Source organism: Narcine bancroftii, chromosome 3 (genome assembly GCF_036971445.1).
Source record: "Narcine bancroftii isolate sNarBan1 chromosome 3, sNarBan1.hap1, whole genome shotgun sequence".
Taxonomy (NCBI): domain Eukaryota; kingdom Metazoa; phylum Chordata; class Chondrichthyes; order Torpediniformes; family Narcinidae; genus Narcine; species Narcine bancroftii.
In genome coordinates this window covers 244454859-244470744 of record NC_091471.1, presented here as the reverse complement: position 1 = coordinate 244470744, position 15886 = coordinate 244454859, and the positions used below count along the sequence as shown (strand labels likewise).

General features: G+C 47.3%; 1 protein-coding gene across 2 annotated transcripts in view; it reads right to left on the bottom strand.

Annotated features, from left to right (window-relative positions):
- LOC138758440 (collagen alpha-1(XI) chain-like) overlaps positions 1 to 15886 on the bottom strand; it is a 337229-nt gene that overhangs the window by 198217 nt on the left and 123126 nt on the right. For both annotated transcript variants that reach the window (XM_069927352.1, XM_069927353.1), the window contains 2 exons: positions 15068 to 15109; positions 9896 to 9958 (listed from right to left, as the gene is read on the bottom strand). In XM_069927352.1, coding sequence (XP_069783453.1) covers positions 9896 to 9958; positions 15068 to 15109 — 105 coding nt within the window. The remainder of the gene's footprint in view (positions 1 to 9895; positions 9959 to 15067; positions 15110 to 15886) is intronic.

Here is a 15886-nt window from a genome sequence, read left to right as displayed (position 1 = left end):
TACCAGATTAATGTTTATGTGGGGAGCAGGATCCACTCAGTCTGAAAGCAAATGGAGAGTGAGGGAATGATTCATCGTAGAGTGGCATTGCCAAAGGCAGAGATCAGAGCTCCACACAGAGAAAAGGATGTTAGCACTCCTTTGTCAGAGTCCAGTGGGTCAATTTATTGATTACCCAGGGGTCTGAATTAGAAACTAATGGGTCAATAAGTTAATACCCAGGGTCAAGGACTGTGCCAGTTCTGATACCCCAGGGTTAGGGAGTTGTGTCAGTGAACTAAAACTCGAGGATCAGGGAGGTGTGTCAGTTAACTAAAACCCAAGGGTCAGGGAGCTGAGGGGGTCAGCGTCTTATACCCAGCATCAGGTTTCAGATTTATTGTCAGAGAACACACTTGACATCACATACAACCCTGAGATTCCTTTTACCTGTGGCAGAATTACCATTAATTGGTAGTGCAAAAAATAAAAAGCACACAGCATAAAACATGTAAGCAAATAAGAAATGTAAACAAACTGATTGGGCAACACAAAAAAGAAAATCAATAAAGTGCAAAAGTCCTTAAGTGAGTCTCTGATTGAGTTTGTCGATAAGGAATCTAATGGTGGAGGAGAAGCATCTGTTCCTGAACCTGGTGCCATGAGTCAAGACCCCTTTCCTGTCAGTAGCAATGAGAAAGGAGTGTGTGCTGGATGGTGAGGATCTTTGATGATTGCTGCTGCTCTCTGACTGCAGCAGTCCCCGCATGCAGTCTCAATCGTGGGGAGGGTTTTGCCTGTGATATCTTGGGCTGTGTCCACTACCTTTTGGAGAGCTTTACGCTCAGGGGTATTGGTGTCTCCATACCAGACCGTGATGCAGCTGGACAGCACACTTTCCACCACACCTCTGTTGAAATTTGCTAGGGTTTCTGTTGTCATACCAAACTCCTAAGGAAGTAGAGGCGCTGACGTGCTTTCTTCACGATGCCATTAGTACGATGGGTCCAGGAAAGATCCTCTGAGGTAGTGACTCCCAATAACTTGTATTTGCACACATTCTCCCCCTCTGATCCCCCAATGATCAGTGGATTGTCCACCTCTGTCTTTCCTTTCCTGAAGTCAACAATCAGCTTCATCGTTTTGGCAACATTGAGTGCAAGGTGCACTATTCAGCCAAATTTTCAATCTCCATCAGGGACTGAGGCGACAGTGTGTTAATCCCCCAGAGTCAGGAAGCTGTGTCAATGTTCTGATACCCCAGGGTCAGGAAGCTGTGTCAATGTTCTGATCCCCCAGGGTCAGGGGGCTGTGTCAATGTTCTGATCCCCCAGGGTCAGGAAGTTGTGTCAATGTTCTGATCCCCCAGGGTCAGGGGGCTGTGTCAATGTTATGATCCCCCAGGGTCAGGAAGCTGTGTCAATGTTCTGATGCCCCCAGGGTCAGGAAGCTGTGTCAATGTTCTGATCCCCCAGGGTCAGGGGGCTGTGTCAATGTTCTGATCCCCCAGGGTCAGGAAGCTGTGTCAATGTTCTGATCCCTCAGGGTCAGGAAGCTGTGTCAATGTTCTGATCCCCCAGGGTCAGGAAGCTGTGTCAATGTTCTGATCCCCCAGGGTCAGGGGGCTGTGTCAATGTTCTGATCCCCCAGGGTCAGGAAGCTGTGTCAATGTTCTGATCCCCCAAGGTCAGAAAGCTGTGTCAATGTTCTGATCCCCCAAGGTCAGGAAGCTGTGTCAATGTTGTGATCCCCCAGGGTCAGGGGGCTGTGTCAATGTTCTGATCCCCCAGGGTCAGGAAGCTGTGTCAATGTTCTGATCCCCCAGGGTCAGAAAGCTGTGTCAATGTTCTGATCCCCCAGGGTCAGGAAGCTGTGTCAATGTTCTGATCCCCCAAGGTCAGAAAGCTGTGTCAATGTTCTGATCCCCCAGGGTCAGGGGGCTGTGTCAATGTTCTGATCCCCCAAGGTCAGAAAGCTGTGTCAATGTTCTGATCCCCCAGGGTCAGGAAGCTGTGTCAATGTTCTGATCCCCCAGGGTCAGGAAGCTGTGTCAATGTTCTGATCCCCCAGGGTCAGGGGGCTGTGTCAATGTTCTGATTCCCCAGGGTCAGGAAGTTGTGTCAATGTTCTGATCCCCCAGGGTCAGGGGGCTGTGTCAATGTTCTGATCCCCCAGGGTCAGGGGGCTGTGTCAATGTTCTGATCCCCCAGGGTCAGGAAGCTGTGTCAATGTTCTGATCCCCCAGGGTCAGGGGGCTGTGTCAATGTTCTGATCCCCCAGGGTCAGGGGGCTGTGTCAATGTTCTGATCCCCCAAGGTCAGGAAGCTGTGTCAATGTTCTGATCCCCCAGGGTCAGGAAGCTGTGTCAATGTTCTGATCCCTCAGGGTCAGGGGGCTGTGTCAATGTTCTGATCCCCCAGGGTCAGGAAGCTGTGTCAATGTTCTGATCCCCCAGGGTCAGGGGGCTGTGTCAATGTTCTGATCCCCCAGGGTCAGGGGGCTGTGTCAATGTTCTGATCCCCCAAGGTCAGGAAGCTGTGTCAATGTTCTGATCCCCCAAGGTCAGGAAGCTGTGTCAATGTTCTGATCCCCCAGGGTCAGGAAGCTGTGTCAATGTTCTGATCCCCCAAGGTCAGAAAGCTGTGTCAATGTTCTGATCCCCCAAGGTCAGGAAGCTGTGTCAATGTTGTGATCCCCCAGGGTCAGGGGGCTGTGTCAATGTTCTGATCCCCCAGGGTCAGGAAGCTGTGTCAATGTTCTGATCCCCCAGGGTCAGAAAGCTGTGTCAATGTTCTGATCCCCCAGGGTCAGGAAGCTGTGTCAATGTTCTGATCCCCCAAGGTCAGAAAGCTGTGTCAATGTTCTGATCCCCCAGGGTCAGGGGGCTGTGTCAATGTTCTGATCCCCCAAGGTCAGAAAGCTGTGTCAATGTTCTGATCCCCCAGGGTCAGGAAGCTGTGTCAATGTTCTGATCCCCCAGGGTCAGGAAGCTGTGTCAATGTTCTGATCCCCCAGGGTCAGGGGGCTGTGTCAATGTTCTGATTCCCCAGGGTCAGGAAGTTGTGTCAATGTTCTGATCCCCCAGGGTCAGGGGGCTGTGTCAATGTTCTGATCCCCCAGGGTCAGGGGGCTGTGTCAATGTTATGATCCCCCAGGGTCAGGAAGCTGTGTCAATGTTCTGATCCCCCAGGGTCAGGGGGCTGTGTCAATGTTCTGATCCCCCAGGGTCAGGAAGCTGTGTCAATGTTCTGATCCCCCAGGGTCAGGGGGCTGTGTCAATGTTCTGATCCCCCAGGGTCAGGGGGCTGTGTCAATGTTCTGATCCCCCAAGGTCAGGAAGCTGTGTCAATGTTCTGATCCCCCAGGGTCAGGAAGCTGTGTCAATGTTCTGATCCCTCAGGGTCAGGGGGCTGTGTCAATGTTCTGATCCCCCAGGGTCAGGAAGCTGTGTCAATGTTCTGATCCCCCAGGGTCAGGGGGCTGTGTCAATGTTCTGATCCCCCAGGGTCAGGGGGCTGTGTCAATGTTCTGATCCCCCAAGGTCAGGAAGCTGTGTCAATGTTCTGATCCCCCAAGGTCAGGAAGCTGTGTCAATGTTCTGATCCCCCAGGGTCAGGGGGCTGAGGGGGTATGTATGTGAATGCTCTGAAATCCGTGCTCACTCCATAGGTTCAGGGACCAGCAGATCTGGCTCTCACATTTAATCTCTCAGCTCCGGTGTTTACAATGTACTGAACAAAATGTATTCCGTCTGGGCACTCTCCAACTGGATGGCATTAACTTCCAGTTTCTGCTAGACCAGTCCCTATTCTTCCCTATCCCTCTGTCCAGCTCTCCACCTTGTTTCCTCTCCATTCACAGAACTATCCCTCCTCCCCCCCCATTTTCTTGTGTCTTCCTTGCCTTATCTAGTTGTTACCTCCTTCAAGTGGGACTGTCCTCCTCCCATGCCCCTGCACCCCTCCACACTGTTTTATTCATTTTGCTCATACCTTGATGAAGGGCTTAAGCCCAAAATGTTGTTTATCCATCTTTATCTTTGCTATATCAGGGACACTGTTTGACCTGCTGAGATTCTCAAGCGTTGTGCTTTAACAAATTTCTCTGCATTGTTTTCTGCTCTCTCCACCTTCCACCCTTGACAAATGACAGCACGGCGAGTGGAGCAGCTGTTCCAGAACTCCAGAGAGCCGGGCTCAATCCTGACCTCGGCACTGTCTGTGTGGAGTTTGCACATTCCCCGTGATCACACAGATCTCCTTTGAGTGCTCAAAGATTAGCAGGTAGGCAAATCTTATTGGCTACAGTCTATTTCCCCTAGTATGTAGGTGAGTGGTGATAAGACATGTGGAGAGAATAAATATGATGTTCGATAGAATTAGTACCAATCGGTAGTTGAAGGTGTTGCGATGAATGGCCTGATTCCATGCTGTAATTCTCTATGTTCCCCAGATAGAAATGCTTACTATTCAAGAATGGATTCAGCTTGGCAATTCAAAGATGGTAATTGAAGCTTTTGTAAAAAAAATAATTAATCTCTTCTTTATTATTCAATGATTGAGATGAATATCTTTTTCTTTGGCTTGGCTTCGCGGATGAAGATTTATGGAGGGGTAATGTCCACGTTAGCTGCAGGCTCGTTTGTGGCTGACAAGTCCGATGCGGGACAGGCAGACACGGTTGCAGCGGTTGCAAGGGAAAATTGGTTGGTTGGGGTTGGGTATTGGGTTTTTCCTCCTTTGTCTTTTGTCAGTGAGGTGGGCACTGCAGTCTTCTTCAAAGGAGGTTGCTGCTCGCCGAACTGTGAGGCGCTAAGATGCACGGTTTGAGGCAATATCAGCCCATTGGCGGTGGTCAATGTGGCAGGCACCGAGATTTCTTTAGGCAGTCCTTGTACCTCTTCTTTGGTGCACCTCTGTCTGATTCAGATGAATATAATCTGGTATAATACTCTCTAAAAGCTCGGAAAGATTTAGATTCCTCATTGACATTGCAAGAATATATTAAAGCTTTAAATTCTATGCAAAGTGGGAAATCTCCTGGAGAAGATGGATTTATGTCTGAATTTTATTTAAAAAATTAAGGATTTATTGATGCCTTTATTAATAGAAGTATTAAAACAAGCAACTGTAACTTGCTCTTTGCCTGAATCTATTTCAAATGCTATTATAACAGTAATACCCAAGAAAGATAAAGATTTATTAAAAGCGGAGTCTTATAGACTTACATTGTTATTAAATGTTGATTATAAAATTGTTGCTGAAGTTTTGGCTAATAGAGTAAGTGAATATCTACCTCAGTTGGTCCAATTAGATCAGTCTGGATTTATTAAGAAAAGATACTCTGCTGTTAATGTAGCTAAATTAATTAGTTTAATACATAGTTCTCAGAGATAATTGGATCAGCATTACTTTTATCGTTAGATGCAGAAAAAGCTTTTGATAGATTAGAATGAGATTAGTTATTTAAGTTTTTACAAAAATTTCAATTTGGGCCAACATTTATTAATTGGATTAAAGCTTTATATAAGAACCTCTGGCTAAAGTAGTTATCAATGGACAACTTTCTCCTCTTTTTCCACGAGTACGATCAGCTAGGCAAGGTCAATAAAAAGAAAAGAATGGATTCGGCTCATCTTACGATCAACTGGCAGACAAGATTGCAGTCAAGGTGGCGTACATGAGCACCTGACAAGGAGCCGCACAACAGGCTCATCAGCAAACCAGGCGGCATCATAGGCATGAAGTGAACCATGCAAGTCTGCAAATGCTGTGATCACAGTTGAAAACGCAGATGCTGGTAGAATGCAGCAGGTCTCGTAGTGCCCATAGGAGGTAACATCTCCAATAGTTAGGGGCCTGAGCCCCTTCTTCGGGGTACGAGTGAAAAACAGGGCAGGCATCTGAGTTAGAAGGAAGAGCTGGTGGGGTGTGGAGGAGTACAGATCAATAGACAAAAGTGTAAATTGGATCTGGAGAGAAGGCCAGGAGAAAGGTGAGAACTGATTCAGGTGGCGGGGGGGGGGGAAACAGGGGGTGGGGGCTGTTCTGTGAATGTAAAGGAGACAGGGGAAGCGAGAGAGAAAGAGAGAGAGAGAGAGAGAGAGAGAGAAAATGTGCTATAGGAAAGGAAAGAAAAATTTTGGGGGGGAAGTGGGCTAATGGAAACAATAGATATTAATACCACCTCACAAGTACAAGTAAACAGCAGGCAGGTACTGGAATAAAATGTTGGGTGGATAGAAGAGGAGAGGAGGGAAGAAGGAGCACAGGCCAACTAGTAAGAGGTCATCGATGGATATGGGTGGGAGGGCAGAAGAGAAGAGACGGAAGTGGGTAGCTCTCTGAATGGAGAGGGAAGTGCTGGAGAGCTAGACGAAAGGAGAAAGAGGGAAACAGGTACCTTTGTTTTTTACATAGAACTTGCTGATTTTTCCATTCTGAAGTGTCTCCCTACCTTCTGGGAGTGGCCGCTCACATAACTCCAAATATCCGCATCACGCCGCGTGTTATGACAGAAGACCTGAAGGGCAGTATTTAAAGAGGCTGGTCGTCTAAACTGCAGGCCTTCCAGGAAATTTACCAGGGGTCCAGGAGGTAAAATATCGGAATGGGAATAGCATCCTCAATCCTATCCTGACCTTTTCAAACAGAGCATGCATTCCGGGAAAATGGCAATAATTTTCTAGAACGCAGCAGCCGTGTGAAGAAAACATAAGGGGGACAGACTCGGGGAGGTGCTTAACAGAAACCAGAAAAGTCGATGCCAATGCCGTCCACAAAGAGAATATTAGGTATCGCTCCTCCAATTTGCGGGGTAGCCTCAGTTTGTCAGTGCATGAGGGCCATGAACTGACGTGAAGGTGTGGGAATGGGGGGTGGAATTGAAGTGGTAGGCCACTGGGAGGTCCCTGTTATTGCAGCAGAGATACTCTTCTGGGAAGCTGGTCAGGGAAGAAGGGCCAAGTAGCCTCCTCCTCCATTCTATGAGGAGCTGGACGTCAGAGGAGGCAGTCTGGGTGGACTACACTCATTGAAGGAGGTTCCAAAAGCCGTGCAAATTCTTTTGTCATGGAACTTTTGGACAGAATCCAATTGAGTTTATCGACCGTGGCTCCCCGGAATGGCAGGAGCAGTTTACGAATGCCACGTCACAGCAAGTTATATCCCCACCTCATGAAGTGGATGACTCAACATTCGCAACCCAGGGGTCAGAACGGTGCAAACCACAGGTGTCATAAGTTCAGCCAAATGCAATAGCAGTGCTGCACTGAAGGCAAACAGCACAATCGTTCAGTCAAACCCATTCTCCTTTTCCTATCATCAATCAAGCCCTGGAGAACGATTCAACCTGAGCAAAGAGGCTTTGACTTCTCATTCTTGCAGGAAAATAAAACTGAGTTTCTAATCTGTGGAAAACTATCCAGACAATAATAATTTTTAAAAAACAGAATAGAGAGAGATTAGAGGCCTCTCGAGACTACCCATGTGTTTTGTTCGGCACAGACTGGGACAGCTGGCTAAACTTTAACTTTTCCTTCAAGAGACAGCCTTGTAGGCGAGCGACCTCCAATGTAAAGCTGCTCAGCATCTGAGAATGTTAATCCTCTTGCAATGTCTAAAAGTCACAAGAGGGTTTGACAGATGACAACCTCAAACCATCAGTCAAATGGAGGGGGTGTGTGAGCAGAAGTATGCAGTTTGTAATTGATTTTACATTTGAATTAATTTCCATCATTTGCGAAATTGCAACCAAGGATGGGCTGGGGTTTTGTGGGGGGGGGGTGAGAAAACATAATTTATTGTTTCTTTATTTATTTTAAAGTCCCACAACCGCGAGGTCTGCACCCTTTGATCGGCAGCGGCCACGAGGGATTGCAGACTCCAAGCTGAGGCCACCAGAAACAGGGAGATCCCCCCCCCCCCCCACTTGTTTGAGAAGGAGAAGCAGAGGAGACGACCCACAGGACAGTGACCACAGCGGCGGACCAGTGAGGGACCCTGCGGCTGATTAACGCACGGGCGGGGCAGGCTATTGGTGACTCGAGACAAGGCTGCAGGCTGAAGTTACAACTGCGGTCAAAGGACTCTGATCTATAGGCAGTTGCTGGGGACGCACGCAGAACTGCTGGAAAATCGTCAACTGAGTGAAAGATGCCCTTTGGTCAGTCTGAAACCTGTTGGTCTTCCAGCATAGTGAGAGAATGCACATTCCTGGCTGCAGGACTGCGTGCTGAGGGACACGCTGAGGCTTGGTGTGGTCAACGCAAGGGCGCAGTGGGGAAGGACCACAGTCTAGAGTCCTTCTCTTACCAGGCATTGAGGGGCTGAGACCAAAGGGAACTCCCTCAAACATCTGAAGAGGCATGAAACGACAAGGTGCCACAATGGTGTAAATAGCAAATTAATGTAACATAGATGGAAATGTATGCACTAAGAATGTGAAAATATTTCATTTTTGTAAATAATTTATCATGAATGAAGTTTATTTTGAGAGAAAAATAGTTCATCTGACTGAAGATAGCACCATAATTTAAGGCTTGCAAGATTCATTGATGTAGTTGAACCAAAATGGCGACCCCGATTTTCCCGGGTTCCCGCCAACTCTCCCCAGATTCTTCTGCCCACCTGCATGCAAGGGGGCAGTTTACCAACCAGCCCCACGTGCCTTGGGAAAGTGGGAGGAAGTCGGAGCCGTCGGGAGCAAATCACGAAGGAAGCCCGCCAGTGGCTTTACGTCGTGAGGAGATTTAGCATGTCACCAAAGAGTCTTGCAAATTTTGCAGGTGCACCGTGGAGAGAATTCTGACTGATGGCGTCACTGTTTGGTATGGAGGAGCCAATGCACAGGACATGACAGGCTAAAGGGAACTCTGAACCCAGCCAGTACCATCATGTGCCATGTTCACTACATCGAGGACATCTACAAGAGACAGTCTCTTAACAAAGCAGTCTGTATCTCTACCACTGAGGCCATACCCTCTTCTCACTGCCACCATCAGGAAGGAGGTACAGGAGCCGAAGACAAGTATCCAGCGACAGATTATTTCCTTCTTCCATCAGGTTTCTCAATGGACAATGAACCCCAGACACACTCTCACTTTTTCCTATTATTTTCCACTATTTATTTATTCTGAAATGTAATTTGTGGCAATATTTTCACTGTGACGCTCCAGCAAAACAATAAATTTCATGACATGTTCATGACAATGAATTCTGATCAGACAGATCCTGGGTAAGAGCTGAGCCCTGTCCCATCCTTCTAGAACACAATGAGATTTGTTGCTCATTTTGTAAATTCCCCAAGCCCAATAAAATTGGCGTCTTATCCACAGGAATCTTTGATGTGAGTGCAAATTGATCTTGAGTGGAGACCATAGCTGCACTAGACTTGGTCTTCCCAGAGCCATGTTTCTTCCATTGATGAAGGACACTTAGCCCATCAAGTCATAGTCACACAGCTTCCAGTCCATCTGGTCCATGCCAACCAACGTGGGATTCTAGGCTGATCCCACTTACCTAAACTTGGCCCCCATTCCTCCAAGACCAGAAATCGATGCAAATATCTTTTGCCAGTGAAGAGAGCCATTTCCAATCTCACATTGATTCTCTCCACATTCCCATCATTTCTGCCACTCAGTCACACATCCAGAAGCTAATTAATCTACCAGCCAGCACAGGTTCGGAACATAGGAGGACATCGAAGCCTCTGAAGTAAAACAACATGTGAATGGGCAGGCGGAGGTGAGCGTTGGTCCCAGGGTCAGTGGCAGAGCGAAACAGCATGACGACTAGCTATGGCTCTCCGCTCCTCACCTTCACCCACCCCCCCTCCCCCAACCACCACTCCCACCTCTCTGCGAAGACAACCCATCAGCTCACAAAGCAAAGGGCAGGAATTAAACGGCAGTACTTACCATTTCTCCAGGGTCTCCAGGACGTCCAGGAGGGCCAACGAGACCAGGAGTTCCTGGCAGACCCTGCGAGGAAGAATTCAGAGCAAGGTCAAGATCTTTTTAATAATCGCGCATCATCTGATTGCTATTAGGGACAAGAGCGAGTATTCCTCATGGGTGTTTAATATCAACCAGATTTTTCTGCTTTTGCAGCTTCGACGGAAAAAAAATACTTGCAGGTCTCATTCTGCCGAGAAGAGGGAAAACATAACATGGGCTACAAATTGTAAGTTGTCGAGGTGCTCAGGGCAGGTTCTCATCAATTCTGAGACAAAGAAGCAAGGGAAAGCCATCACAGGGTCATCCTCTGAGCACTTCCTGTGACCTCTGCCCTTTCATCTGATAGGCTGGACAGCAGAACCACGAGGAAGCAGCCCTCACCAAGCCACATTGGTCAGAGCCCTGTTGGGGGGGGATCAAAGGACTCCCATTGGTCAAAAGGCCATGCATTATGATATCTGGGGCACCAGGATGAGCCAATCAATAGACAGGACCCTTTGGAAAAGGATGGACGATACCAGGAGGTGTTGATGCTATAAAATTCGAGGAGAGATAAAGAGGCTGGAGGGGCTCAACAGGTCAGGCAGTGTCCATGGAGAGAGATGGTCAGTCAGTGTTTCAGGTCGACACCCTCACCTGAGTTTGAAGTGGGAAGGGGGTAACAAACTTAAAGAGGTGAAGGTGGCCAAGAAGTGACAGAGGAACAGAAAAATGAAGGTGGGAGAGAGAGAGAGCCAGGTAGGGGAGGAGATCACTGAGGGCAGTGGAGGGTGGTTTCAGGGAAAGTGCTGGTGAAACTCAGCAGGTCACACAGCATCCGTAGGAAGTAAACATTAAACAACGTTTCATGCCTGAGACCTTTGTCAAGGGATGAGCAAACAGCAGACAAGTGCCTGCATAAAAGTGGGGGGGGGGGGGGGGGGGGGAGGGAGGAAAGGAGAGGGCTTGGGGCAGACGGAGGAGTACATGCTACCAGGAAGGAGGTCATAGGTGGATAAAGGTGGGAGGGTAGAGAATAAAAAGGTGAGGTGATAGTAGGGAGGGGGTAGCCCTCTGAATGGAGAGGGAAGGGAGTAGGGAACTGGAGGAAAGGAGACAGGGTAGGAAAAGAGAGGCATGGGGGAGGGTGGTTTCGCTGAAACTGAAGTCGACCTTAACACCATCTGGTTGGAGAATGTCCAGGCAGACTATTAGGGATGTTTCCTCCAATTTGGGGAATTGCTGCAAGACCTCTGGACACCAACCCTGCCTGAAGGCCCTCCACCAACACATTAGAAGGACAGTAATTTTTCCTTGGAGGGTTTGGAACAACACTTTGCAGTTAGTCCACGCAAAGCAAGAATTCCCAACACTTGCATTCTGCTCCCACCACAGTACTGTCTGAAAGCTAACCTTCGAAGGATGCTTTACAATGAACACAATCCATTTATCAACCACATCAATGCCCAGATTATGAAGCCTTCCCCACTGCCAAAATGAGAGAATATGTTGCATGGTTTGGGCAACTGATGGATAATGCAAAGATTTGTTAATACACTGGCTTGCTTCCTGAACACTTTTGGTTTTATATTATGGATCTTGGGCTGCTAATCACAAAAGTTACCTTCAAAATTTCTTACCCTGTATCGTTTTTTAGATAAAATATGACAGGAAATCACAAAAATAAATTGTAAGTCTACTTCAAGCATCCAAAACCACAAAGTGCAACATGTCTTTTGTAAATTAATTTTCTGCATTCGCACTTGGACGTCTTCCCGGCTGATCTTGGTGCAGTCGGTGACGAACCTGGTGGAAGGTTTCACCAGAACATTGTGACCATGGTATCAGGGCAACTGGAATCCATCAGGGACGGCCGACTATTGTTGGACACTGACACTAGAGGTTTCAGATGCCGAGTACAAACGAAAATCAGCGGCAAACAATTTTTAGGTCAGTTGAACTAATGCAATGTCTCAGCATCATTAAGCGATTAAACATGCTAAATTCAACCAAAGTTAATTTAATGCTACCCCAACATCCTTTGTGATAGAGCAAATCTGAAATGATCTTTGTGTTCAGCTTGAAGTTGTCTATCATAATCCTCAATCTTTTTTTCAGGAAGAAAACCTTTCAAAAGGATTTGATGTCCAGTGTAGTGGTTTTCTCCTGTTAAGTGTTACACAAGATGAGGTGTGGAGTGATGTGCTTGCCTTGGGTATTGAGGGAGGGACAAGTGCCGCTCAAAATGAATTGATCTCTTCGTCTCGAAGTCCACTGAAAGGTCTTCAGCAGCACAGAGAGCAGAACAGGATCTGGGTCCTACAGGATTGGCCCCATGTTCTGACGAGGAGCCGCACTCCATGGGGTGTACGCCAACCAAGATTTGGTAGGCTCAACAACCTTGGTTACAGTTTACAGACTTGAGTCCCAGAGATGGACACAATGTCTCGGTAGATGATTCCCAAGCAGCGCTGAGGAGCAGCGGCTTAGTCGGGCGTGATGCCTTTCCTAATCTCAGCTGAGCACAAGGCATCTTGCACATCATGCGGCCAACGTCTGACCAGCGTTGTTTACCAAACTGTACCACAGTGGGATCCTGCTGTGCCTAACTTGGCTGGCGAGTATGGTTCTAACTGCTGGCCATTCTCGACCTCTGTCACTCTGGCCCCCTTCCCGGTGAAGCAATCAAATTTAGTTGGTTTCTTCCATACTTCTACTGACAACCATACAAGTTGGTCTACAAGTCAACTCCAGAATTTCCACTCACAATAAAGGTTTTGAGCTATACTCTCTGTATAAGTCTACCCCATGTCTGGTATTTAACACTTACCAGTGGAAAGATGCTGTCACAATATTTTAAAAGCAAATTACCCAGTAGAGGTTTAGATTTTATTAGCATTAAATAATAAAATATATATATTTTTAAAACAAGACACCATTGGCTCCTTAAATAGACCATTTAATGCCTGGCATTCGGACTGGGCCCCATGTGGGAGCACTGAGACTTTGCTGCCGAGGTTCAGAGCTTATTCTTGGCATACAAGACGACCCCTGGCTTTGGGGTGACATTTTTATGTTTCAAGCTGCCATAGACAGTGCATTAAAAACATTTCACAATTTCAGTGCCATGGCCTCCATTAAATGTGCTATGGGCCTCGGGAAGCGGGTTTGGGGCCCCGTTGTAAATGGCTGCTCCACACCAATACCAGCACCAGGAAAAGGTAATCACCACTGGGTACTGGATGTCTCAACACTGTATTCAGAGAGTTGGGCTTCTACATCACAGAATCAGGCTCTTCAGCCCATCTTGCCAACTTGACCAAGTTCATCCCATTTCACTGCATTCAGCGACCCCCGCCCCCCAGCCCCCCCCCCCACCCCCACAATCCCTCTCACCCTTTCCTATCGAGGTACCTGTCAGAATGCCTTTTGAGCGTAACTTTTGTCCTCACCTCCACCACTTCCCTCTGAGAGCTCCGTGTCCTCAACACCCACCCTCTGTGGGTTTTTAAATTTTAATTTATTTAGACCTACAGCACGGTAATGGCTCATTTTGGCCCACGAGTCTGTGCCACCCATTTTACACCCCATTACATTTTGAATGGTGGGAGAAAACTGGACCAACCCGGGGAAAACACTCACAGACACAGTGAGAATGTGCAGACAGTGTGGTATTCGAATCCTGGTCCCGATCGCTGGTGCTTTAAAGGTGTGGCGCTAACCACCGTGCTGCCCAAATGAAAGTGTCCCTTTTAAATCTTTCCCCTCTCACCTGAAATCCATGCTCTCTAAAAAAAAAATCTCTTTCCTTAACAAAGCCCAAAAGTGAGAGATTTAACAAATGAATGACTATAGCGTGTTTCTGCAAAGCAGTTAAAACAAGGTTTTCCGATCCAGAAGGTCTTCTATTTTCTTAGGCATTAATACAAGAGCCAAATCGTATATTTTGTAATGACAGATTTAAAAAAAAAAGTTGAGTTCATTCCCAGCAACTGAAACATACTAGGACTTTTACTAAGTCAAGCCAAAAATAATTTGGCATGTTAGATTTCTTGCTCAGAAGAGGCAATCGAGCTCTCTTCCTTTGTACTTCTGCCTTCATTTCTCAACTTCAAAAGTATCATCGGTGTTTCTTTAACTGGTCTAAATCGGAGAGCTCTACTCCTGACAAGACCGAGGGGGCCACCTGCTCCAGGAGGACCTCAGCATTGCGAGAAGGTGGTTGATCAGGTACCTTAAGCTGAGAAGGCAAAACATCGCAAGTCTGGAAGCACACTGGGAGCACATTTGCTCTGTCTGCACCAGTGACGGGAATCTCCCAGTGGCCAACCACTTCAATCCTGCGCCCCACTCCTCAGCTGACATGTCTGCCCATGACCTCATGTAATGTTAAACAGAGACCACCTGTAAATTGGAGGAGCAACTCTTAATTTTATGCCCCAGCACTCTTTAGGCGAAAGGCATTACCGTTGGCTTCTTTGACTTCTGCTAGCCTACTCCCCGTTCTTCCCCATCCTCCAGCTCTTCATCCCCATCTCTCTCCATTCACAGAGCCCCTTGTTTGCTGGCGAACCCTTTTTCTCTTATCCACCTATAATCTCCTGCCTGTGGGGCTGTGCACCTCCCCCTGATCCTTGTACCCTATCATTTTGTTTGGGCATCTGCCGACATTTTGTACACACCTTGATGAAGGGCTCAAGCCCAAAATGTCGATTGTGCATCCTTATCTCTGTTCTATACAGGACACTGTTTGATCTGCCGAGTTCCTCCAGCGTTGCATTTTTATTTCAACCACCGTGTCTGCAGACGTCCGTGCTTTACTCCATGAAGTCTTGAAGCTTCCTGGATCCCCACCAAAGCCCACTGAACAAGGCTGTACCTCACAGGGCAGGTTTACACAAGCCCGAACAGACAGATCCCTCTATCATACACAGATCACATGATGCAATCTAGATGTGTAACACCAATGACCTTCACAAATTAAATGAAAAGGGTAGCTTTAAATGGCTTGACTGAGGCAGATCTGGGCGATGTCACTGCACCAGATCCCGTCAACTTATCAATCACAGCCCTTCGCGTTTTTATAACTAGAAGTGCCCCTGTCTTCACATATGGACATCAATTGCAAATTCCAAGAAAATGCAGATCACTCACCTCAGGGCCTGCAGCTCCTGGGGGTCCAGGCACAAGCATTCCCTTCAAAGAAAACAAAGAAAAACATTTAATATCTCAATTTGACTTCTATAATGTTTCAAAGTGCATCTACTGCTGGTTTTGATTCATGAATATTCCAGCTTAGAATGAGGAGAATTCAAAATTTATCATTGGATAGGGAATCCCTGAGGTTCATTTTAATTTTGAGTCGCAGTACAATAACAGGCCCTTCCATGAGCCTGTGCCACCAAATACACCAGCCCCGTACGTTTATCAGCTCATCGTGAATTTGAAGACATTACTGGGCTCCTTACAATCTTCCAGGCTCAGATTAAGTCAAGTTTAGTGTCATCTGATTGCACAAGCTCAACCCAACAAAACAGCGCTCTCTGGTCCTCGGTGCAAAACACGCAGACAAGATTCCGACATAAAGCACATGCAGACAACCAATTCAGGACAAGTACTCATGTATACAAATCGTTCTGTCAAGATGAGAGACTTGGATATAGCAAGTGTGAGCAGTTCCTTCGGTCATTCAGCATGTGGGAAGAAACGGTTTCTCAGCCTGGTGCTGGTGGCTTGGATACTCTTGTATCTCTTTTTTTTGATGGGAGCAGCTGAAAGATGCTGCATGCAGGGTGGTAGAGGTCCTGAACTATTTGTGACCCCTCTTCCGACAATGATACTGGTAGATCACATCGAAAGGTGATGGGGGGGAAGTGGGGGGGCAGGGAGACTCCATTGATCCTCCCTGTCATTCTTATGGTCCTGTGGATTGACCTCCAATCCAGTTCTCTGCAGCAACCGTCTTGAAGGGTA